This window comes from Bos taurus, chromosome 1 (genome assembly GCF_002263795.3).
Source record: "Bos taurus isolate L1 Dominette 01449 registration number 42190680 breed Hereford chromosome 1, ARS-UCD2.0, whole genome shotgun sequence".
Lineage (NCBI taxonomy): Eukaryota > Metazoa > Chordata > Mammalia > Artiodactyla > Bovidae > Bos > Bos taurus.
The window spans coordinates 82,829,912-82,853,759 of NC_037328.1; the positions used below are offsets into that span (position 1 = coordinate 82,829,912).

Here is a 23,848-nt window from a genome sequence, read left to right on the forward strand (position 1 = left end):
CCGACCCGGCGCGCAGAACCGCAGCCTTGGTCCGGCCCCTCCACGTGCCAGCGGACCCGCCCCCGCCCTGCCCCGGGACGCCCCTCTCGGCCACCGGCCTCCACCGAGTGGGGTCGCGGGCTCGCGCGTTGCCCGCGCCCCCTGCCGCCTCTCCCGAGCCCGGGAGGCGGCCCCTACGCGGACCCCGGCCAGGCAAGGCCCGCTCCCTCGGAGGGGCCGGCGGGCGGAGCAGCGCGGAGGGCACCGCCCTCGGCCCGCCCGCCTAGGAGGGGACGCGAGCGGGAGGCTGTGCCAGCGGCGCCCGCCCGGGGCCCGCCGCACTCTGCACTCGGCCGCCCGGGCTGCGGGGACGGGACAGCTGTGGGCGCGGGCTCCGCGGGCCGGGAATCGAGCCGAGCCAGAGCCCGAGCCGCGGTGGGAGGCCAGAGGGCTGTGAGCGGAGATGGCGGCGGCAGCGGGGCCGGCGGCGGAGGAAGGGATGGAGCCGCGGGCGCTGCAGTACGAGCAGACCCTGGTAAGTGAAGCCAGCAGAACCCTGAGGAATGTGCTCCCAGACCACTGCTCCCAGTTACCTGTGGAAGCGACGAGGCCTGGGGGGCCTAACCTGACCCCGTCCCGCCCTCTGACTTGGGGAAACTGAGAGCCTGAAGGGCTAAAAGGTGGGAAGCTGCACGCAGGTCTCTGGCTGAGACTGGGGGCCTGCACAGGACAAGGACTTCAGGTGCTTGTCCTAGTTGTCCTTCCCTCTACTCCCCCCCAGCAACGTTTTCCTTGCTCCTCCCCACCACCACCTGGGGCCAGGGCTCAGCACCCCACTACGCCTTCCCAGCACTACTCACACCCTTGAACATTCTCTCTCTCCACTGTATCTCCACCATCCAAAGACGTTCTTTCTGTCTCTACTTTGTGCGTGGCACGTGCTAGAAAGATGATCAGACCCAAACCCATCCCTGGCCCTTACCCCTGGAGTGGCTGGCAACCCAGCATGGGTAGGCATCCTTCAGTTGATTCTTTGGGGAAAAAATGGTTACCTGCTACCCTGGGGGACAGGAGCTTTACAGGAGGATGGGTCAAGCAGGAATGGGTGTGGGAATTGGACCTTTTGTCCAGGCTGACTCTGGGTGTCCAGCCCCTACCCACCCCAGGGCGGGCCCTCAACATCATTAGAAGCAGGGGTCCTGGGGGTCTGAGCTGACTCACAGCCACCACTGTAACTTCAGTGTTTGAGAAACCTTTTGCCTCTGCTTGTCACTGGGGTGGGGGACCCAAACTCTAGGGAAGGGAGTGGGCCCTGTAGCTCGTTTTTATCAGTGTGGGCTGGAATTTGCCCAGGAAGGAGGCAGGGAAGGTACTTCTCCAGGAGGAGGGGGCCTGGGCTGTATCTGAGGCAGGGAGGTGCCCAGTTATAAGAGTGACTGGATGAAACAGGATGACAGGGAGAGGTGGCAGGGTTGGAGTGGAGCAAGGGGAGAGGGGTAAGCCTTTGCACAGCCTGGGACATGTCTGCCAGTCTGCATAGGCCAAGAATGGGGCATTGGTCAGGGTAGCTGGGCACCAGCCATGTCTCCTTGCCTGGTCTCTATCTCATCTCTGGAACAGAGTTCTCAGGGTCAGGCTCTCTCCTGGGCACTCCCTGCTCCAGCCTCTCCCCCTGGTCCTTCTGATCCCTTTGTCTTTCTCTCACACACTCACCTCCCCCTCCTATGCTGTCTGCCTCTTATACTCTATTCTCTCTCTTCTCCTCCTCCCTTCTTCCCCTCTAGTCTCCTTTCTCTTCTGTGCCCCTTCCCAGACTGCCCCCCCCCTCTTTCTCCTCTCTGGTTCCCTCTCCTCCTTTTCCTGCTCTCTATCACTCTCTCTCTATCTCTATCTTTCCCTCCCTCCACTCTCCCCTCCAAGCCCCAACAGGAGCCCTTTGTGTCCCGAAGCTCTGCGGGTGGCAGCCGGAATCTACTCCTCCCCACCCCCCAAACACACGCCCAGCTTGGCAGGTCTAGCCACTGCTCGGCCACTCTCCCATCCCATCACCCCAGCATCCACAGTCACAGCCAAGCCATCAGCTTCTGCTGTCCCCTAACCCACCACGGGTCTCAGGGCAGCTCCAGAGTGGGGCTGAGGTCACCAAGTACTCTCTACCCACCCAGAGAGACTTTCCACTCCCATCTGGGCTGACGGGCTGGGGTGGGAGTGGAGACTGGGGACAAGGGGATTAGGGTGGGTGGGAGGGGTGCAGCTGAGTCGGTCACAGGCCAGAGGCCCAGCAGGAACGTGATAAGGATTGGGGCCCCGCCTGTTCCTAGGCCCAGCTCAGCTGCCCCCAGTTCCATGAGGCCCTTATTGTTACCCGTGTGCCCTTGACCATCCTCTATTCTCTGACCTTCCCTCCTCCCACTTGCACACTGCTTTAGGTTTTTCCATCTTTTCCTTCTCTGGGGCTTTCCCTCCCACTCCTCCTCTTTTGCTCCCCGCCTCCCCAGGCTTGTGAGAAGAGGACCGATTATTCTGCCACCCCCAGAGCTGTGTCCCTGTACCTTGGCTGTCCCCATCACTCCAGCCAGAACAGCCCCCACAATCCGCAGTGTGCATTGTTCCCACACCCCAAGCCAAAGTGGGAAACATGGGTTTAAAAAGGGGTACATAATGTGGGGGCTGGGAGAAGGGGAGTAGAGGCCCCAGGAGCCCTCCCTGCCTCCCCACTCTGCCCATGTCTTAACCCCTATCTCCCCTATTACTCAGATGTACGGGCGTTATACTCAGGACCTTGGGGCCTTTGCCAAAGAGGAAGCTGCTCGGATCCGCCTGGGAGGGCCCGAACCCTGGCGGGGTCCACCTTCCCCTCGGGCTCCCCCAGAGCTCCTGGAATATGGACAGAGCCGTTGCGCCCGATGCCGCAGTGAGACCTGGGTTGGGGCAGGGGACTTGGCCGAGCTGTGCTGAGGGGGACAGAGGCAGCTCAAGCTGCCCGGGAGGGGAGGGGTGGGGGTGGACAGGGGTAGGTATGCTTTGGTGCCAGCGTCCCTTTCTTCCCTCGCCTGCTCCCAGTCTGTACTGTACACTGCCATAAGTTCCTAGTGTCCAGGGTTGGTGAAGACTGGATCTTCCTAGTCCTGCTGGGGCTCCTCATGGCCCTGGTCAGCTGGGCCATGGACTACGCCATCGCTGCCTGTCTGCAGGGTGAGGACGAGGGCTGGTGGGGAAGAGCGGGGGAGAACAAGCCTGCTTCCTCCATGCCGCACTTGTCCACTGACCACTTCCCCTGGCCGGCCTGACCGCCCTGTCTTCAGGCGTAATCACTGCCACTCCCATAGGCCACAACTTCTTGCCGCCCTATCCAGCTGACCCTATCACCTACAGTGATCTTTGTCTCAGTGAATGCCCTCTAACCCCCTCCCTACCCTTTGTTCCCCTGGCTCTGTGCAGTACTCCCTGGAACAGCTGGTCACACAACTGTGTCCAGCGGCCAGGCAGGGACTGGGTGTGTGCACTGGGGTGCCAATGATATGTCCTCTCTCCACAGCTCAGCAGTGGATGTCCCGGGGCTTGAACACTAACCTGTTACTCCAGTATCTGGCCTGGGTCACCTACCCCGTCGTCCTCATCACTTTCTCTGCTGGATTCACACAGATCCTGGCTCCTCAGGCTGTTGGTACAATAGGAGAGAAAGAGAGGGCGGAGATGGGCCTCCTGAAACAGGCACATCCGGTGACTCTCCTAGGATTGTTCACCCCCCACCCCAGGGTCTGGCATCCCGGAGATGAAAACCATCTTGCGGGGAGTGGTGCTGAAGGAATACCTCACCCTCAAGACCTTCGTAGCTAAGGTCATTGGGCTGACTTGTGCCCTTGGCAGTGGGATGCCCCTTGGCAAAGAGGTCAGTGCAGATTGGGGAATGAAGGAGTCCCTCCCAGGGGAGGACGAAGCCCGGCCAACATCAGGGTGTGCCCCAGCCCCACTCACCACCTGCCTCTACCTCCCAGGGCCCTTTTGTGCATATCGCAAGCATGTGTGCCGCCCTTCTCAGCAAGTTCCTCTCGCTGTTTGGGGGCATCTACGAGGTAAGGGGGACGTTGGGGGAAGGTTTAGGGGCGGGGTGGACCGCTGAACCCACGCTAATGCCGACTCCCCTTCCCACCACTCTTCGACAGAATGAATCCCGGAACACAGAGATGCTGGCTGCCGCCTGTGCCGTGGGGGTGGGCTGCTGCTTTGCGGCTCCCATTGGAGGTGGGCAGAGAGGGTCAGCCCCAGCCGGGCCCTTGGGTCAGAGGCCATGGGCCAGGCCCAGGCCTCAAGGGCGGCCTCCCTGCCCCCACCCCCGCAGGTGTGCTATTCAGTATCGAGGTCACCTCCACCTTCTTTGCGGTGCGCAACTACTGGCGGGGCTTCTTTGCCGCCACCTTCAGCGCCTTCATCTTCCGGGTCTTGGCCGTCTGGAACCGTGATGAAGGTGGGGCAGCATGGTTCGGGAGGCGAGCCCTGAAATGTTTCAGATGAGGTGGGGCCCTCCAAGGCTACACCCACCTCCCTCTGCTGCTCCACTTCCCTTCAGAGACCATCACGGCTCTGTTCAAAACCCGGTTCCGGCTTGACTTCCCCTTCGACCTCCAGGAGCTGCCAGCCTTTGCTGTTATTGGGTGAGGAGCTGAAGGAGCTGAGGTGTGGGAGAGGAGGAGGTGAGAGAAGGAAGACCTCCTTTTCGAGGGTGCTTCTTCTGTCTCTCCAGTATCGCCAGTGGCTTCGGGGGAGCACTCTTTGTCTACCTGAACCGGAAGATTGTCCAGGTGATGCGGAAGCAGAAGACCATCAACCGTTTCCTCATGAAGAAGTGAGTTGGTTCTTCTTTGGGTTGTATGAGGGTCATTCCCTTGGTGCGGGGAGGGGAGGCGTAGTAACAAGTGAGAAGCAAATAGTGGCCTAGTCAAAAACGGGCAGTCCCTGGAGGAAATTGTCCAGTGTTTTCCAGACTGAACATTTTGATTTTCATTTAAATTACCTGAAAATTGCCACTTTTGAATTTTTAGTCAGTGGAAGAGGGCATTTTGGATCAAAGACTAAGGCTTCCTGTAGGCCTTTGAGTTGGCCCAGACGGCAGTGCCCCCTGAAGAATGTTTGAGTCTTAGTTCTTCCTCCTGCTCTCACAGTTGAGACCCCAAGGATTGGGAGCTGGGAGACTTGAGACATGATTTCTCTTGGGACTGACACGCTTCAGGGAAAAGGCAACCTGCTCCCTTGGCACCTTCATGAGTAACCCTAGCTTTCCCCAACAACACCTTCACTCTTAAGTCACCACAGAGAGACAGAGACAGAAGCTTGAGGGTAAGGGGCGGAGTCACAGCTTTAGAGGTGCCCACAGAGGGCTCGGGGGATGGATTCTCCGCTGCTGCTCCTACTTAGGGAGTGAGGAGCCGAAAGAAAGACATTAGATGGCCTGGATGGCTGTCACCTCAGGACCATTGTATCATGAGCGGCAAAGGGGGCCTTTTCTCAGAACTGTGTGCTTTAATGTAAGAGCCAAGGCTCTGCTGTGACCTTAGCTATAAGGTATGTGAGGGCACCCAAGCCTATCACCAGCCTGAGGTTGGTATTTGATGCTGTGAAACCTACATCTCTTAGACGCCTGCTCTTCCCGGCTCTGGTGACTCTACTCATCTCTACTCTGACCTTCCCCGCTGGCTTTGGACAGTTCATGGCTGGACAGGTAACCCCAGGCTGAACAGGCACATGTCCCTTTTCTTGGGATGTATCCCTTTGAAAGCCAAAAGCCCTTGCTTGCCTATGGGCCCCTTCCCTTTCCATCCTGTCTCCCCAGACTGAGGCACCCTATTCACCTACAGCTCTCACAGAAAGAGACACTGGTCACCCTGTTTGACAACCGAACGTGGGTCCGCCAGGGTCTGATGGAGGAACTAGAGCCACCTGGAACCTCACAGGCCTGGAACCCACCACGGGCCAACGTCTTCCTCACCCTGGTCATCTTCATTCTCATGAAGGTGGGGCTCCTTACATATGTATAGCCAACACAGGCTTACTAGATATCAGGCACTGCTCTAAGCACTTTCCGTATAATAACCCCTTTAAGCCTCACAGCGATGCTATGAGAAAGGTTACTACTGGTACCCTTGTGTTAGAGGTGGAAAGTCAGGCACAAAGAGGTTAAAAGTAACTGGCCCAAAAGTCACACAGCTAGATAGCAAAGTGAGGAGCTGAACCTAAGCCAACTTGTTCCAAAGTCCTCCTTTTCCTCACCTCTGGGGGATTCTGAGATAACTGGGACATTTGTGTCTAAACTGATAAGCAAGGTAGGCTTCTGGGGTGGAGCTGGGGGCTGCCTGGGGCCAGGTGGTGCCTCTACCTGTTTGAACGACCTCCTGCCTGCAGTTCTGGATGTCTGCACTGGCTACCACCATCCCAGTGCCCTGTGGGGCCTTCATGCCGGTGTTTGTCATTGGTGAGTCCTCAGCTGCCTGTTCCAGCCTGCACCCTCTGGCCACCCCTTGGCCGTCCCCTCTCTGCCTGGGAGCGGGTTTGGTCCAGCCCCAGCCCCAACCCCCACCCCCGCAGGGTAGTCCCCTGCACTGAATGACCCACCGGCCCCTTCCCCCACCCTCTGACCCTCTCTCTTCCTAGTGTCCCTGCCCTCCCCCTCCACTACCTGTTTCTCTTCCCACCCCCTTCCCTGAAGGAGCAGCATTTGGGCGTCTGGTGGGCGAAAGCATGGCTGCTTGGTTCCCTGACGGCATCCACACAGACGGCAGCACTTACAGGATTGTTCCTGGAGGCTATGCAGTGGTGGGTGAGTACTCCAGGTGTCTATGCCTCTTGGAAAACCCCTGTGGCTGGGCCATAGGGCCTGAGGCTCTGGCGCCCCCTGCTGGTATAAACCAGGCTTCCCTCAGACGCACAGGCCCACTCCCCAGGATTGCACAGGGCAGCCCTGAGGGTCCTGCCCAGAGTTGAGGGGTGGGGGGGTCATCTAGGGCCTGGGCACCCTGAGGAGACTGAAAGTGGCTGTCCCCAGGGGCGGCTGCGCTGGCAGGAGCAGTGACGCACACTGTGTCCACGGCCGTGATCGTGTTCGAGCTCACAGGCCAGATCGCCCACATCCTGCCTGTTATGATCGCCGTCATTCTGGCCAATGCCGTTGCCCAGAGCCTACAGCCCTCACTCTATGACAGCATCATCCGAATCAAGAAGCTGCCTTACCTGCCTGAGCTGGGCTGGGGCCGCCACCAGTACGGAGGGCTGGGTGACAAGGGGGGTGCGGGTGAGGGGCAGAAGGCATCCTGGGACTCCGTCACACACACCTCCAGCAAGTGAGGCTGGGAGACCAGCCACCCTGCTGCCTCCTGGCCAACACCGCCCTTGTCCACTCCATGGGGAACTATGGCTGACCCACCTAATCAGAACGAGGGCAGAGGGTGCTCCTGGGTCCTTCACCCTCGTCCCCATAAGCTCTGGGGCCTTCCCTGTAGCCCTGGGATGGTAGTACTCCTGGCTGCCCTCCCCATACTGACCACAAAGAGAGTGCCTCTCTCGGCTCTCAGGCAGTACCGGGTGCGAGTGGAGGACATCATGGTGCGGGACGTTCCCCACGTGGCACTCAGCTGCACCTTCCGGGACCTGCGGCTGGCACTACACAGGACCAAGGGCCGCATGCTGGCCCTAGTAGAGTCCCCTGGTGAGCCAGGAGGGGTACCAGGAATGAGGGTCATCTCCCAGCGTTGCTGCTCAGGAAGGGGGAGGGGCGGGAGCTCAGGACCAGACTCCTTGGTTCCAAAGGCAGTAAGCCAGCAAACTCAGCCAGGATTTCCCTTGGGTATGTGGCCTGTATCCAAGGCCCCCCACTGGGTGCAAGAGAAGGCCAGTGGGTAGGAGGGCCTCTCCCCGGCTCTTGAGTCCTCCCACCTGTTCTCTCCAGAGTCCATGATCCTCCTGGGGTCCATCGAGCGCTCGCAAGTGGTGGCATTACTGGGGGCACAGCTGAGCCCAGCCCGCCGGCGGCGCTACATGCAAGAGCGTCAAGCTGCCCAGACCTCTTCACCCTCCGATCAGGAGAGTCCCCCCAGTCCTGAGACCTCCGTCCGCTTCCAGGTGAGGGGGAAGGCGTCATGGCAGGGCCACCCAGACTTTGTAAATGCCATCGTGTAGACTGTACGAGAGGGTGGCGACACAGAGGTGGTCAGGGACCACAGGATCCCCAACCCCTTCCCGCCTATGCAGGTGAACACAGAGGACCAGGGCTTCCCTGCAGGCCGGGGCGAGACTCACAAGCCCCTGAAGCCTGCTCTCAAGAGGAGCCCCAGCAACACTGTGAATGTCAAGGAGAGCCCCACAGGTGAGCCCACCAGCTAGCACGATGGAGCCAGAGACCGGCCCCGGAGACCCACAAGGTCCCTGCCCAGATGCACCAGAATAGCAATAGCATGCCTCTCCCCTGCCCTCCTCACCTCTCCTGGTCCTCTCCAGCAAAGATGGCACTGCCCTCAGGGCCTTGTGTTTGGGAACACAGGGAACATGGAGCAGGCTGGCATCACCCTCAGAAGCCTCTTCTGTGGCAGTCCACCCGCCGAGCCCGCCTCAGAGGTGAGTGGTCGGAGCCTCTCCATCTGGCACTTTCTCTCCGTCTCTCTCTGACACTGAGACCGCCTCTCCATTAGCCTGCAGTGCCTGCCTCCATCCTCCCTGCCCTTCTGTCCTCCTAGATGTCAGCAGTCCCTGCGGTGTGCCCTTCCTCCCAGCCCCACCACTTTCCCTCACCTCCCTCCTCCCTATAACATCAAGTCCTCTTCTTTCTGGTTTGGCTCTAACAAAGTTGGAGAAGTCGGGGAAATGTGACAAGCGCAAGCTGAAGCGGGTCCGAATCTCCTTGGCGGTAAGTGCTCCCTTTCCTCCTCTGGCTCCTCTGGAGCAGGAGACAGGGAGGGCCAGGCTGTAGGTGGGGCAAGCTTCCCTATGCTGGGGAGAGACACTCCCTTCCCCCAGCCCCCAAGCTGTCAACATTCCTTCCTCTCTCCTAGAGCGACTCAGACCTGGAAGGCGAGATGACCCCTGAGGAGGTAAGGTGTGACTGGACTCTAGACTCTGTTTCTTCCTGGCTGTGTTCAGTCATCATCTTGGCTGCTGTCCCCGTGGGAGGGACTGTGGGATAGGAAAAGAGGCAGGCTTTCAGGGAGCTGAGAGCAGCTGTTGGCACCTCCCTAACCCTTCTAGTCTTGTCCCCTCAGATTCTGGAGTGGGAAGAGCAGCAACTAGATGAACCTGTCAACTTCAGTGACTGCAAAATTGACCCTGCACCCTTCCAGCTGGTGGAGCGGACCTCTTTGCACAAGGTAGGGCCAGAGGCCTGGGGCTACCTGGGCCCTCAGGAGCACAGGGTGGGGATCTAAGTCCTCCTACAAACTTGGACTCAAGCCAGCGACAGGAAAAAGAGAGCAGAGAGTGGGCTCTGTGCTGACATGTTTTTCAGACACATCGCTTCAAATGATGGGAGGCCAAGAGCCAGGGCCCCTTAGCCCCTTCCTGTCTATGGTAGAGCCAGGCATCATTTTTTCTGTGCTCAGCCTTGCCCGCGGGAACTCTGCACCAAAACAGCAACAAAGACAGGGCTGGAGCTGAGTGGAAGCCAGAAGGCCTCTGACCCTCTAGGGTCAGAGTGAGGCAGGAGGCTGCCAGCGCCTGAGGAGGCTAATACACTCACAAAGGGGAAAAATGGATGAGAAACAGGCAGAAGAGAATCTAATAAACAAGTTAACAAACATCCAAGTAGGACTGGGGACACTGCAGAGAAAAGATAAACAAAGATGAGAAGTGCCTAGCAGGGGGCTTGGAATGTCAGACCCCAGAAAGTCTGACTTAATGTAGGCCAGAGGAAAACTGGCAGGGACACAGGAAGATAGCTAAGCAGAAGGGCAAAACAGTCTGCAGAAAACCAGAGTGCAGACAGGTTGATGGGTGAGGCGGATGCTCGTGGAGGGCAGGGGTTCTCTTTGTAGGACTACCTCAGGCTCCCCAGGGTGAAGTGGCCAGCATCACTGGGCATCTTCCAGCCTCTCAGGGAAGGCAGAGAGCACAGGTACACCAGCAGGCTGCTCAGGCAGACACCAGGAGAGTTTAGCTAAATTGTTGACAGATTTAACGTGCAAGCCTCTGAGGCACGGGGGATGAGAAGGAACACTCCCAAGGTCTGCAGCTTGAGCAGCTAGCTTAGACACCAGCTTTGCCCAAGAGCCAGCCTAGCCAGCCAGCCAGACAAGGAGGGCAGGAAGAACAGGGAACAAAAACAAAAAAGCAAAAGGTAATAAAGGAACTTATAAGCCTTTGGGTAAAGACCCCAGATCAAAATTGCCATGCAATTGCAAGGAAAAAAGAAGATAGGCCTGTGAATAATACATCTGGCTTTTATTCAAAGTCTTTCTTCCTAAGACCTCTAAAGCTTTTCCATCATCTTACTTAATCCTCAAACATCGCACAATGATAGTGAAAATGCTGACATTTTTTAGTGCCAGCTACGTGCCAGGCAGTGGGCTAAGTTCTTCACATGTTCAATCTTCACAACTACCCTGTAAGATGGATATTGTGATAGTCTAGTTTTTACAAGGACATTGAAATTCAGACAGGTTAAGCAGTTTGTTCAAGTCACACACCTAGTGGAGAAGGAAATGGCAACCCACTCCAGTGTTCTTGCCTGGAGAATCCCAGGGACAGAGAAGCCTGGTGGTCTGCTGTCTGTGGGGTCGCACAGAGTCAGACACGACTGACGCGACTTAGCAGCAGCAGTGGCGGCACACACCTAAGTAAGTAGCAGAACTAGGCCTGGAATCCAAAAGTCTGTGGATTTAACCATATTTATACATGGAGAAACTGAGGCAGTGAGGAGGTCACTTGCCCAGGTCAGTAAAGCAGTCAGGCCCAAGGGCAGATTTCCCAGCCCTACTTCCAGGATTCTTTCAGAAGGCCACACTGTCCCTCTCCCTGTCAATTCACTGTTCCTAAGCCTAAGAAGTACAGGCCTTTTAGTGAGCTCCCTGGTGTCTAATTAAATTAAAATGAAAAGGAACAAGTAGATGTTTGTTACAAATTTAAAAATCCTAGGAAGAAAAGAAGCCTTTGAGGAACCAACCAACAAAAGTACAAAGAACTGAAAGTGATAAGAACATAAAAATGAGAATTCAAACTACCCTTTTAGGCCTGAGGAATCAGTAAGTAGTCCAATGAAGTGCAGGAAGAGAATATTCAGAAGGGAGTGGAATACATGGAAGACTAGTTAGGAACCTGTGCAAATGGACATCTCCTACCAGTGGAGTACCTCGTTGATTCAGGGCCACCTGCAAAGCACCAGTGGGTAGAGGGGAGGAGCTAGAGTGCCAACAGGAGGCCAGCGGGCTGAACCTGAATCCTGCCACGTTGTAGCCAGCTTTTTAACCCTGTCACATTTCTTAGCCTCTCTGTGCTTCACTTTCCTTAACTATAAAATGGGATCATTGTACCTACATAATAGCGTTTTCTGAGGATTAAAGTTAATAACATGTAAAGCACTTACGGACTTCCCTGGTGGCTCAGATGGTAAAGTGTCTGTCTACAATGTGAGAGACCTGGGTTCAATCCCTGGGTTGGGAAGAATCCCTGGAGAAGGAAATGGCAACCCACTCCAGTACTTCTTGCCTTGAAAATCCCATGGACGGAGGAGCTTGGTGCAGGCTACTATCCATGGGGTCGCAAAGAGTCGGGCACGACTTATATCAGTGCCTAGCACATAGTAAGTATTCAATATCCTTTCGGAATTACTGCTGCTACTTACACTGAGAAACAACCAACAGGAGACTTTAAAAGATGGTGTCATGAGGGAAGGGTTGAGTGTGGCAGAAATGGATGTTCTCAGAAAAGGATGAGTGATCATGTGAGACTTGAAGCTTGGGTGCCTGATGGCATCTGAGACTGGAAAGACAGGCTGAGGTGGTTTGGGAAGGGTCTTATGAGCCATTCTGGGGAGTCTGGGGTCTAACTCAAGTTTGGGAAAGCTCTTAGGATGGCAGAGCCAACATGGGGGGAAAGGAGGCAGAAAGCAGAACCCATTACAATGTGGCAGCCCTATCCTGGTGAGGATGCTAAGGGAGTTTGGGAGAACCACCAGGATGTTCAGAAAGTCAATCCGTAAGGCTTAGTGGGACAAGTGTTTTGCAAATCTAAAAAGCATATTGTCTGCCAGAAGCTCACTCTGATTAGAATTGTGGAGAACTGAAAATCAAGGGGAACTATTTAATAGGATCCTTGGGAGATGAAAAGGATTATTAAACCATAAGAAGGCAAGACTAAAGGATTACTGAAACAGGAAATCTTATAACAATGTTTCCCTCCAAAGGCAGATGATGAAATTAAAGATAACTTGTAGCACACAGGATTCAAGTTAGATAAGAGGAGGAACTTGCTAACTAACCACAGGACAATTATGACAAGGGCATGGAAGGAGCACAGGAGAGCGTATTCTAAAACTGAACTTCTAGCTCCCTTTATGATTACTGTCATGCCTCAGATGGAGAAAGTTAGGAAAGTCCTGGAAGTCCTTTTCTAAAGAATTTAGCAACTGTATAATAAAACATTTTAAAATTGTTAAGATGATTACAATGAGTTCTGAGTAACTGGTACTCTAGAATCTGGGTTATTAGTGCCCATTTTGACTCAAATATTAAGCCAAAAGGCTTACAAGTAAACTCAGAACAGTGTGATAAATGATAGGCCAAAAATTCCAGGAACTGCTGAGTCAGTAGAGTGTTTTTCAAGACATCTGGCCTGAGAAAATCCACTTAGGGCATGAGGGGAACTGCCTGACAATTTCTGAACCCTTGTTGATTACATTAGAAGGCCTGGGGGGAGGGCCCAAAGCAAGAAAAACATGGGGAGGATGGGTGTAACTGTTGTCCCCCTGGACTGCAAACTACATCTCAGAAGGAGCCGGGATGCTAGCTGGGCTAGCAGAAAAGGCAAAGTGTATGAGAGATGTAGAGTGCTGCAGGCCAAAGTTAGAGAGGTATCAAAGCTGGCCAGCCCCGCAAGGGCCCACAGCAAGCATGTCAGCCACAGAGGTGAGTTAGAGGTGGAGGATTCAGGGCCAGTACCCCTAGGGGGAGTGGGGTGTGTGTGGAACTTGGGTCCACGACTAATTGGACAGCGGCATAGGACGACAGGGGCTGTGCTTCCTTCTGCATAGTGTGACGAGAAGTTGCCTGGGGCTACAAGGCTACTTCTTACTGATGACCTTGAGCAAGTCACTTCAGCTCTGAGCCTCACGCTCCTCGCCTATAGAATGGGTACCATACTTACTTCTCAGGACACTACCGAAATTAAATGCCTATATAGGAAAAACCTAGCCCAGTGCCCGGCCAGTCATCTGATGTTGTATTTCAACAGTTGTTCTCTGTCCTACTTTCTAACATGGAATAAAGAAGCCTTCCCCTGTCCCTTCCCCCATCAACGTAAGGACCATAAACATTCCCACTATCAAGTTTCTGAGGCTTGGTTGCAGAAACGTTCTCATTATTGTTGTTTTTCCTCTGGTGGTCCTGTCCCCTTCTCCTCACCATCCATGACACCCCCCTTCTACTGCCCACTGCCACCTTGTTCTGGGTCCCTCTGGCCTGTAATGTACAGCTGTCCCATCACGTATCAAGTCCAGTGTGTTTTATCCCCACCCTGCAGACTCACACCATCTTCTCACTGCTGGGAGTGGACCATGCGTATGTCACCAGTATTGGCAGACTCATTGGAATTGTCACCCTGAAGGAGGTGAGATGATGATGGCCATCAAAGCCACTTCCACAAAGGCTCGGGGGCTTGTCTCTAGCCCACCTGGGGAAGCACTGGGGAGGCATCTGAGTAGGGAGCCCCGAGTCCACACGTCTGACCCTCTTACCCTTCCAGCTCCGGAAGGCTATCGAGGGCTCTGTCACAGCACAGGGCGTGAAAGTCCGGCCGCCCCTCGCCAGCTTCCGTGACAGTGCCACCAGTAGCAGTGACACAGAGACCACCGAGGTGCATGCACTCTGGGGGCCTCGCTCCCGCCACGGCCTCCCCCGGGAGGGCAGCCCTTCTGACAGCGATGACAAGTGCCAGTGATCCCCTCAGGTGTGACCTGGGATGGCAGTGGCCGTGGCTATCGGCCCAGATCCTGTGGCTTTCCTGTTCTCTCCACCATGGGAACACAGGAGCTCCAGCCTCACTTCCAGACCTGGGGTGCTAGCTTCTCCCAACTCATCCTACCTGAAATCTGAGCCAGTGCCCACCTGCAGCAAGTGTTCCCAGGGCAGGAAGGTCAACACTGGCCTGGCCAGAAGAGGGTGGGTTCGCTTGACCCCTGCTCCCTCTTTGAGAGGGAAGGGGTAGAACTAAGATGGGTTTATACTGGAACCTCCAATGACCAGATGTATATAGAGATTTACAAAGATTTTTATATTAATTTAATAAAACAAATTCTTAAATAGAACAAAATAAACACCTAATGAGCCACTTATATATAGAATGCCTGTGCCCTTTGGCTCTGTTCTTACCTTGGGCCCTCTCACCTGCCAAAGTCTACAAAGCTCCAAATTGAGCGGCCACCCGCAGCCCCCAGAGCTGTAAACTCCAGAGCCCGCTGTCCATGGAATGCCGGGTCTGCAGAGGCCGCCGCTGCTTGCTCATCCAGACCCCAGCTGAGGCTCAGGCCCCAGGAAGGTAGCTTTGCCCTTTTGTTCAGCCAAGAAAGACAACCCTCTTTCCTCCCCAAGGAGAGCCACTCCCTCATGACTGTCTTTTGTTGACACAATTCCTACAGACAACTGCCTGGCCACTCATGTGGCCCCCTTGTGGCCCTCTCTGGAAGAACATCCAGATCACTGCTCCGTGGCAACCAGGGCCATCCCTTCTTCCAACTCCACCCTAAAGAGAACTCCTGAGTGAATGGGGCAGCCTTTGGGCTTCGAGCCACCAGTACCCTGCCCACACGTCCTTCAAGTAGCTGGGGAAAGGCCTAGACCCCATCACAGGGGCCAGCAAGAGGGCCAAGGGTACAGGCTTTCGTCATTCCATGGCCTCCCAGAGAAGATCCGACTGAAAGAATAGACCGAGACCCCTCTTTAAGAAAAAGAAGATTTAGAGACTATGGAGAGGTGAAGCACAGCACAAGCCCAGCTGGGCGAGGGGCCCTTGGGGGGACAGCTCGATCCAGAGGCTCCAGGAGGCTTGGAGCCAGCGCCCCCGGGGCGGGGGCAGTTCTGTCAAGCACTGCACATGGACTCGGAGGTGAGAAGAGAAGCAGAGGAGAGGCAGGGGTAGAGGGCGGGAGAGGTGGGGCTCCCTCCTGCTCTACAGCCCAGTCACAGCCACCCCCTTAGGGGTTCACATCACCCGAGAAGGAAATGTGTACGTGGTGTTTTTGATTTAAGAACATGAACATCACTGTCTGCCACAGCTGTAGCCATGCCCCAGGGGCCCCGGGCATCCCCCGGCAAACCCCAGGAGTGGGGGCAGGACATGCGCCCCCAGCCTGGCCCCTCCCTCCTCTGAACACTTTCATGCAAACACACAATGGAGGAGTGAGTGCTCCCAGGAGCCCTCCAGGCTTTGGAGCTCTGCTGGAAGCCTCGCCCACGCTGGGGCACGGAGGCTCTGTCCCCAGAAGCAGCCAGGGGACACATGCCACCACCGGGCATGATTTGGGTCACTGTTCCTCCGGCTCCACCTCGTCCTCGTCTAAGGACACCACCCCAGAAGAAGCTACGTCAGAGGCTTGCCGCTGCCGTTCCCAGCTGCTCACTGGTGGCAGGCAGAGCGGCTGGCAGTCCTTGCAGGGGGCTGGCTCCTCCTCAGCAGGAGAAAGGCAGGACTCTGTGAGGGGCGAGTTGTAGAGCGAGTCCTGGGCCTCCAGTGGGCCCAGGCTGCGGAAGGCACTTTCCCGGCTGGGGGGCAGTTTGGCGAGGAGCAGCTCATCGCCCAGCAGCTGGGAAGCCAGGCGGGCTGGGGAGCCCAGCAACCCGTCCTCCAGGCTGCACAGACTAGAGCACAGGGTCTCTGGGGACACGGTCTGCGAGCAGTCGCTCTCAGGTTCCACGGAGCCCTGGCGCACAGGCCGGGAGAATCTGTGGCCAGTGAAGAGGTCCTGGAGGTGGGGCCCCAGGGGCATCTGCCCAGTCAGGTCTGCAGGGGGAGAGAAAGAAGACAGCCCTGCTAGCCCCATTTCAATTGGCCCACCTGGAAGCCACATCCTCCCGGCTCCCAGCCTCACAGGAGCTGAGTAACTTGGAGCAAGTTGCTTAACCTCTCAGTGCCTTAGTTTCCTTAACGGTGAACTGGAGGTTATAACTTTATGGGATTTTTGAGAGAACAACAGACTCTGGAACTTGGTGAGAGTCAATAAATACAGGGATACCGTACATGGTGCAGGTGGCTCACTGCACAAGGGGCGCCTGTCCAAGGCTGAGTTCAGCCCACAGTCCCCGCCAAGCAACATGCCCTAGCACAGGGCTATCCCCACCAGAAAAAGGCGACCCTTTTTCTAACTTCCACAGATTCCACAGGGGCTAGTAGTGGCCTTGGATAAATGTTGGTCGTTATCATTATACCAGGGGTCAAAACAGGCCTGGAACTCAAACAAAAACACTTGTGGTTCAGGCATCCTAATCAGTCCCTTTAAGACCACAGCAGCAATCCCCAATCTGCTCTAATGTACTGCCCACCCTGGAGAACTTGTTAATTAGCCAGAGGGGATGGGCCACTGGGTAGAGGCAATCTTCAAAGGCAAAGAGGTGGGGGGATGGTGACCTGTGAGGTTTGAGGCTAGAAGCTACAGAGAAAGTAAGCCACGTGGTTTAGAGACTGGAAGATGAAAGGAGGGCCTTTGCACAGCTGCACAGCTCCTGCAGGGTCCCCTCTGCAAGCCCAGGCCCAGGGAAAGATCCACAGGCAGGCCTCGGCTGGAGGGATAGGGCAAGGATCCGGAGCTGGAGCCAGAGGCCCTGTGGGCGGTCCCACCCCAGCAAGCCTTCCTGTTTTCCTGGGGCCCCAGCCCTGCAGGGAGCTGTGCTGCTGCACTGCAGCTCCTCTGAGCTGCCAGAAGGCTGCCTTGAGAGGGCAAGGCAGGACACAGCAGACCCTCAGAGATCAGCTGCACAGAATGCATCGGTGAGATCTCTGGGCTTTTTGTTTGTTTGTTTGAAGGTGGCTCTGCAGGTAAAGAATCTGCCTGCAGTGCGGGAGACCTGGGTTCAATCCCTGGAATGGGAAGATCCCCTGGAGAAGGGAAAGGCTACCCATTCTAGTATTCTGGCCTGGAGAATTCCATGGACTGTATAGTCCATGGGGTCGCAAAGAGTGGGACACAACTGAGCGACTTTCACTTGAAGGATTGTGAAGACCAACTGCACAGACAGGCAAAGAAGGCTCAGCACCTATGGAAAAGGAACCACTCCCATTTCCAACCGCTGACTGCCCACTCACCAGCGGTAGCCAGCTATCCTGCCCTTGGAATGTCAAGGACTGTCTGGACAGTTTGTCCTTCTCCTCTCCCCTTGTGCAGGCTGAGGACATTTTGGGTCTCCCTTTCCAAAACAAAGGCTGAGCTCTGAACCACAAGGCCTGTCAGGTGGTTCCACCTCTGCTGGCAGCACTGGCATGAGATATCTCCCTCACCTGAGTCAGTTCCCCCAGCAAAGTCTTCATCATAGGATTCATCAGTGGAGTCCTCGCCGTCCACCGAAGACCATGCCCGGAGCTTGGCTTCTGCAATGGCGAATTGTTCAGCCACTCCTGACAGGAAGGACAGAGTTTGTTTAGCAGAGGTGAGCTAAGATGAGGGCTCAGTTTAGACACAGGAGAGGGAAGACACAGCGGTACAGAAAGACTCCAACCCCCACATCAGGCCCGAGGAGATGAACATGAGCATCCCTACGATAAACCCTTTCAGTACCCACCTGCTGCAAAGCGAGCCTCCTGTTCACCCTCACTGAGGTCCGAATAGGAGGAAAAGGCTGATTCCAGGGCAGCAGGCGAGTCACTTGGCTTGCTCCAACCCTTCCACTCAATGAGGTGAGCCACTCGGCCCTGGGCCATGGCAGTGGGCTTGGTCACGTGGTCCTTCACCACCTGGGAAATACCTGGAAGGGGGTGCAGAATGAGGAAAGCTGGTAAAGACACAGACCAGAGAGCATCTGGGAAGAGAGGGGAGAGGTAATGGTAGTTAAGAGTCCACATGTGTCTTTGGCCGGGAGGAGGGAGCTGGGATTCATTTGAGAAAGAGAGGAAAGAGGGAGCCCAGCAAAAGCTCACAGGATACAGTCCCCAAGGGCATGTGCAAAAGGACAAAGGGGGTGCATACCATGCAGCGAGGATCTGGCCAGCGCAGCAATCTCCTGGATAGTTAGGGCTCTCCGGGACTTGGGCAGCATTGCGATTGTGTCTCCAACATTCACCTTGGGTGACAGCATCAGAGGGTAAGTGCCCCTCTGACAGCAGTGTCCCCCACAGGCCCATACTCCACCCAAGGCATCAAGGAGATGTGGGAGCTTGGAAGAGATGCCAGAGCATCTCCGATGTCCCAGTTGCCACTGGGATATGTCAGAAAGTAAGAGGCCAAGATCTTCAAACTGTGTCCACTCAGGAAACAACATAGACATGAGCAGGTCCAAGGGAATAGAACTGCAGCTAACCTGCCACATCCTGGCTTGCAGGGAGGGAAGCAGGTTGACAAGTAAATGGAGTGGGGCCTTTCAGAATAGCAAAGAGGGGAGGCCAAATGCATGGCAAGTGGGACTTCTCCAGGTTCTCTCCCCCTTGCCCATCTCAGTCTTCAGATCCCCCATTCTAGCTGTTTTCTCGAGCTTACAAGGGCCACAAACTCAGTATGATCAAAACCAAGCCCAACAGCTTCTCCTCACATGCGGTCCTGCTACCGGACTTCCTGGCTTCGCTCCCGCCCACCACTCTCCCACCCCACCTGGCTCCAAAGTTCAGCATTACCATCAGCTCTCCCCTAAGCCTGCTCACCTAGATCTGTTATTAACACCTAGCGACTCCATCTCCAAACTGCCTTCTACACTACTGTCATCCTTTCTACTCCTACTGCCACAGCCCTTTCTCAAGGGTACACCCTCAGTACCCCCTGCTCAGATTAGCGCAAGCGGTGGTCCCCCAAGTTCCAATTCCACACCGTTTTCTCAGCCCAGAATGTTGTGTATGTTAAGTGTTCCCCACCCCGCTTCCCATGACTGGTTCTTCCTCATCTTTAGGGTCTTGGCTGAAATATCACTCTCTCAGAGAGCCTTCCTGGCCACCCTAGCAGTAGTCCAGGCTCCCTCTGTAGCCTACAGCCAGTTGCCATCCTCTATCAACAGACCCTGTGTGTGTCACTATGGTCTGTTTCCTGTGTTTCCTTACTTCTTGTTGGTTTTCAGCTCTATGAGAAATTTGGTCTCCCTTGGTCACTGCTGCACCCACCCTGTGTTTAACACAGGGCCTGGTACAGAGTAGCTCTGAAAATACATAGGCTGAATGAATTAGGCAAAGTATAAAAATAAACAAGTAATTTTCCTGGAGTGCAGCCGGTCACAACATGTCCCTATTTAAAATCTTTCCTGGGTTCTTCCAGTGCCCAGTGAAGTGGAAGCTGCATGGTCAGGCACTGAAAGAATCCATTCTGTGAGGCCCTAGGCTGCCTCCAGGTCTGCTTGGAATCCACCAGTGATTTCCTCTGCCCAGTGAAAGCCCACCTTTCCACCTTCCCTCCAGGCAAAGGAACGCAGCTTTCCCCTGGGCTAAGAATGTCATCCTTGCCTGAAAAAACGCTCCCTATCATTTAAGGCCCGATTCTCAAGTGCCACCACCTTCTAATTATGTTTTCAGTCCACAGTTTCTCTGTCTTGTATGCCTGCACCCCCAGCTCAGCAATGTCCTTGCATCTTTCCTGAGGAATTTTGAGGTGGCAAAGCCTCAGTCTGATTCACCTGGGTTCCTACCTCCACCCTACACCTGGCTCAGTGCTCCTTGGCAGCCCTGGGAAACGTCTCCCTCAATGAATGAATGAAGTCAGAGGCACACGCCCCGTCCCCGGCACTGCTGACCTCTCCTCCAACACATTCCCACCCCTCAGAAGACGGGCTCCACCTGCCCCCTTGACCTCAGGCCCACCCCGTCCCTTCAATACCTGGCTGACAGGGCCCCCAGGGTGGCGCCGGCAGCTTCAGGCCCAGCCTGGCGGGGAGCACCTGGTGGGTGTTCCCTGGTTCGCTCTCCCGCCCTCCCATCACTCCCCCCAGCCATCGCCATCCTTGCCTGCGCTCGCGCAGCTGCGGCCCAGGCCCAGAGAAAAAGGTGTATGTCTCCCTGGCAACCCATCACCATGCAACAGGGTCTCCCGGGATACGGCCCGGGATGCGCTGACGTCAGGGCCCAAGACGCAAGCAAGCCCGCCCGCTGGCACAGCGCCGAGCAGAGCAGACCGGCGCGCGGGGGCGGCCTTGTGGCCCCGGCGGCCGGATAGCGCCTCCGCTTGCAGGAAAAGGGAGACAGAAGCAAGGCTGGCTGGCGAAGCGGGGGTGGGGCACACAGATGCCCTTCCCGTGGATGCAGGGGGCCCCCTTCCCCCTACCAACACCAGGGGCCCAGCACCTCTGGCAAGTCCTGGCTGTCCACTGAGGAAGGGCGGGAGGACCGGCTCCAGCCTCGGAGAGTCCGAGCAGATCCCAAGGAAGACAGAGAGAGGCCTCGAGGAAGTTCGATCCACTCCACAGCCCACGCGGGGTCCGATGCCACTGAGGGGTGGGGGAAAGGCTTTCAGCTGGGCTCCTACTTCTGCCGAGATCCCCACTTTCATCGGGTGTTGCCCTTATCATTTCTCCGTACCCCATCCCCCAGCCCCTAGAACCTGAGCATTCACCTGGTGCTCTCCACAAGCCTGAAAGCCCCTATCCTCACAGCACTGACCTTCAGGCCTCTGGGGCCATTTTGTGGCAGACACTCCCCACCATCTTCCTCAAGATATATTCTATCAAAACCCTAGGTATGAAACCTCAACTTTGATAAGTTCCAAACCTTCTCAGGTTTCTCAACCTACCCATTCCTCTTGGAAAACACACCACATTCTTCCACCAACATCACCCCCTCTCCCCACCACCAACTTGGACCCTTTACAAGCTCGCTATGGTTCTTTCCTCTGGCCAGCCTCAGCTTGTGCGCAGCTCTTCACTCTTCTTTTCTGACAAACCTGTGATTTTTCTGACTTTCGTCCCAGTCCCCTAAGGCTTTTTCCTGATGCCCTGTCTGGCCCCAGCCTGTCTGTTCCTATCTCAGCCTGGTTCCCAATAGCTACCCAGAGTAATTTTCCTCTTGCCACCTGAGCATCCTACTCCTCAGCTTCCCATCACCTCCCAAATCACATCTATGTCCCTGGCCTCACCTCTTCGACTTGTCTGACAAGTCCATCGTCCTCCGGGCCCTTCACGCTGCCACAGAAACATTTTGCCCAGCACAGAAATCATAGGCATGCTGGCTGTGTTGATGCAGAGAACCAAAAGCCCAGAACCGCTCCAGGCTCAGCTCCCAGTTCTATTCCTATTTTGGCTCCGGATGCTGAGCCAGTCCCCTCCCCACTTGGAACCTGTGCCTAGTCACAGAAGGAGAACACTCTGCCTCATGGCTTTGAGGAGGTGGGAGTGCCTGGGCCCAGCTGAGCTCTCTGGAGCTCAGGAGCTGAGGCCCATCCCCTAGACAGTGCCAACAGGCAATTGTACATCACAACTGACCTTTAGCTGGAGCAGCCGTCTCTGTCCCTGAGCCTCAGCCAGCTGGTGGTCCCCAGAAACGCTACCAACCAGAAGGAAGACACAAGGTTACAGGCCAGCCCTGGCCCCCAGCTGGTACCTAATCAGGGCTCTCGAGGCCAGTCATGGGGTCAGCCAAACTCTCCTGACTGCAGGAGGGAATGACTTCCTGAACGCCAAGCCTTAGCAGGGCCAGAGGGATCAGAGCAGCCTGCTGCTTCTCAGCTTCAAAAGTCATGAGATTAATTTAAGACTACAAATCCTAGAATTCCTCATGGGAACCCCAGTCAAATACATGTCTCAGCTAGAGTCTTAAGTCCCAAAGAACCTCAAGTAACACCCACACTAAGGCCTCTGTGCCTGACCGCCTGCCCTAAAAGCCCAGGACTCATTCCAAACCCAACCCTACACACGTCACAAGTTACTGCCTGGCTTTAGGCCTGGGGAAATCCATGACACGGGAGTAAAGTAGGCTGGCCTACCTCAGACACTAAACTAAGGCCAGGCCCCAGTGTGCACCACAATCTATGGGAACCAAGGCCCAGGCAGTGGTCAGCAGTTGTGGAAAGGATGCCCCGACAGCCTCCCTCTGGGCTCCTGTTTCCCTCCACAGGGCAGAGTGAGTTCTGTTTTGGTTGGGAGTGGGGTCAGGGGACTAAAACAGTTTTTTACAGATGAGAGGTGATCAGGTGTTCACAGGTGCCCCCAAATGAGGCTGCAGTCCCCTTCATCAACCTACGGAGTCTGAAGTGGGTAATAAGTTTGGTCAAAAACTCCATGGTAGGATGCTTGGCCAGCGTCTGCAGGCTACCTCCTGAAGGGGGTTGGGACACAGCTAGGAGAAGACAGGTTCCCAGCATAGGGCCACTCCCAGGACAGTGAGAGGAGAGGTGTAGGCAGAGGGGGAGGTGACTGTGAGTGAGCATGCAAGGTCAGTCGCCACGAGCTGGAGAGGGTTGAGCAGCCCTTCTCTAGGCTGTGCGCCTCCTGCCACCCTCAGCGGTGGGGATGCAAGAGGAAAGACCACGAGTCCACCCTGCAGAGCCCAGAGGCAGTAGCAGGCCTTAGGAGCGAGCATGAATCGGTTTACCCCCCTCCCGGCTCGGCCCGCTCCTTCCTCCTGCCGGGCCCGCCTCCCCAGTGCAGGCTCCTCCCTCTCCCAACACCGGCCCCCTCCTCAAGGTCCCCACCCGCCCGCGGCGGCCCGCGCACCGGGTAGCCTCAGCCCGATTTCCCAACCCGGGCCCGGTCTCCGCCTCTTACCCTGACTCGCCGGGCTCCGGGAGCCGATACAGCCCATGACCGGGCACCCAGCCACGCTAGCCCGCGCTCGGGGTCCGGGCCATCGCCCTGCAGAGGGTCGGGCCGCGGCAGCCACCGGGGAGGGGAGAGCCCGTTGAGAAGGGAGGGGGGGTGGGAGCCGCGCGTCCGCCAACGCTCCCGGGAGAGGGAACCGGGCTGGTGACGTAAGCGCGGGGGCGTGGCCACCGCGTCACCACCCAAGGCGGGCGGGGCGAAGCCGACGTCACAGCCACGTAGAGGCGGCCTGGGGCCGAGTCAGGAAAGGTTCGTCCTGTGCTCCCAGACCCAAGGCACCAAGGGTGGGGTCTGGTGGGACGGGTCACGCTCACTCACTGGGCCCGGGCTGCTGGTCATACTGCATAGGGGCATAAGACATTCTTTGTATCCTGGGCTCTCAGGTCACAGATGAGACCTCGAAGCCGTAGCAAGTGCCAACTTCAAAACAGCCTGAAACCCGGGGTCTTCACATACAGGGGTCTTGCAGCACATTGTCATAGATCAAGACCAGCAAGTGTGTCCCATTAAGTACCCCGTGGCTATGTCCCCTTTCTCCCCTTCTAATATACAGGGAGCTCCACCATGTCCATTTTTGAGGGCCAACCATCTAAGACTCCCTAACCCTCCAGATCGCAGACAGGGGAAGAGGAAAGAGGGGTGCCCAGTTAGAGGGAACTGTGCTACAGTGCCAGCTCTGGAAAGGAGGCTGCCCACCTATCCAGACCCCTTCTCCAGAGGGAGCAGGCCATAAAGCAGAGAGGCAGTGA

General features: G+C 56.2%; 2 protein-coding genes across 8 annotated transcripts; one reads left to right on the forward strand and one right to left on the reverse strand.

The window, feature by feature from the left end:
- Window positions 1-422: 422 nt before the first annotated feature.
- Window positions 423-14,509, forward strand: CLCN2 (chloride voltage-gated channel 2). Of its 3 annotated transcripts, NM_001102487.1 has the most exons (24): window positions 437-514; window positions 2,737-2,893; window positions 3,043-3,174; window positions 3,518-3,646; window positions 3,738-3,871; window positions 3,978-4,055; window positions 4,146-4,224; window positions 4,322-4,447; window positions 4,550-4,634; window positions 4,724-4,825; window positions 5,614-5,698; window positions 5,835-5,990; window positions 6,379-6,448; window positions 6,683-6,793; window positions 7,019-7,232; window positions 7,545-7,678; window positions 7,919-8,091; window positions 8,221-8,335; window positions 8,510-8,583; window positions 8,813-8,872; window positions 9,018-9,056; window positions 9,225-9,329; window positions 13,693-13,779; window positions 13,915-14,492. In NM_001102487.1, exons 1-24 carry the CDS (start codon window positions 443-445, stop codon window positions 14,107-14,109), a joined length of 2,712 nt encoding a protein of 903 aa, NP_001095957.1. In that variant the 5' UTR covers window positions 437-442; the 3' UTR covers window positions 14,110-14,492. The 3 variants fall into 3 exon arrangements, 2 of the variants coding, with proteins under 2 accessions (XP_010799592.1, NP_001095957.1); XM_010801290.4 differs by lacking the exon at window positions 3,043-3,174 and having other exon boundaries at window positions 423-514; window positions 13,915-14,509; XR_003036684.2 differs by lacking the exons at window positions 13,693-13,779; window positions 13,915-14,492 and having other exon boundaries at window positions 423-514; window positions 8,467-8,583; window positions 9,225-9,273.
- Window positions 14,422-23,237, reverse strand: FAM131A (family with sequence similarity 131 member A). Of its 5 annotated transcripts, XM_005201606.5 has the most exons (7): window positions 23,046-23,237; window positions 21,419-21,825; window positions 20,632-20,774; window positions 18,344-18,437; window positions 17,940-18,122; window positions 17,659-17,775; window positions 14,422-16,167 (listed from the first exon to the last, which is right to left on the reverse strand). In XM_005201606.5, the coding sequence occupies exons 2-7, from the start codon at window positions 21,504-21,506 to the stop codon at window positions 15,692-15,694; spliced, it is 1,101 nt and encodes a 366-aa protein (XP_005201663.1). In that variant the 5' UTR covers window positions 21,507-21,825; window positions 23,046-23,237; the 3' UTR covers window positions 14,422-15,691.
- Between the last annotated feature and the right edge of the window lie 611 nt (window positions 23,238-23,848).

What these genes read in the sequence shown, in the direction of transcription:
- CLCN2 (NM_001102487.1), top strand. Translation starts at nt 443, where the DNA reads ATGGCGGCGGCAGCGGGGCCGGCGGCGGAGGAAGGGATGGAGCCGCGG. An exon ending in CCTGGCTCCTCAGGCTGTTG is followed by an intron (nt 3,647 to 3,737) that starts GTACAATAGGAG and finishes CCCCCACCCCAG; the next exon opens with GGTCTGGCATCCCGGAGATG. An exon ending in AGACCTCCGTCCGCTTCCAG is followed by an intron (nt 8,092 to 8,220) that starts GTGAGGGGGAAG and finishes CCGCCTATGCAG; the next exon opens with GTGAACACAGAGGACCAGGG.
- FAM131A (XM_005201606.5), bottom strand. Translation starts at nt 21,506, where the DNA reads ATGCCTATGATTTCTGTGCTGGGCAAAATGTTTCTGTGGCAGCGTGAA. An exon ending in ACAGCCAGGACTTGCCAGAG is followed by an intron (nt 18,438 to 20,631) that starts GTGCTGGGCCCC and finishes CTGTCACCCAAG; the next exon opens with GTGAATGTTGGAGACACAAT. An exon ending in TGCTGGGGGAACTGACTCAG is followed by an intron (nt 16,168 to 17,658) that starts GTGAGGGAGATA and finishes CTCCCCCTGCAG; the next exon opens with ACCTGACTGGGCAGATGCCC.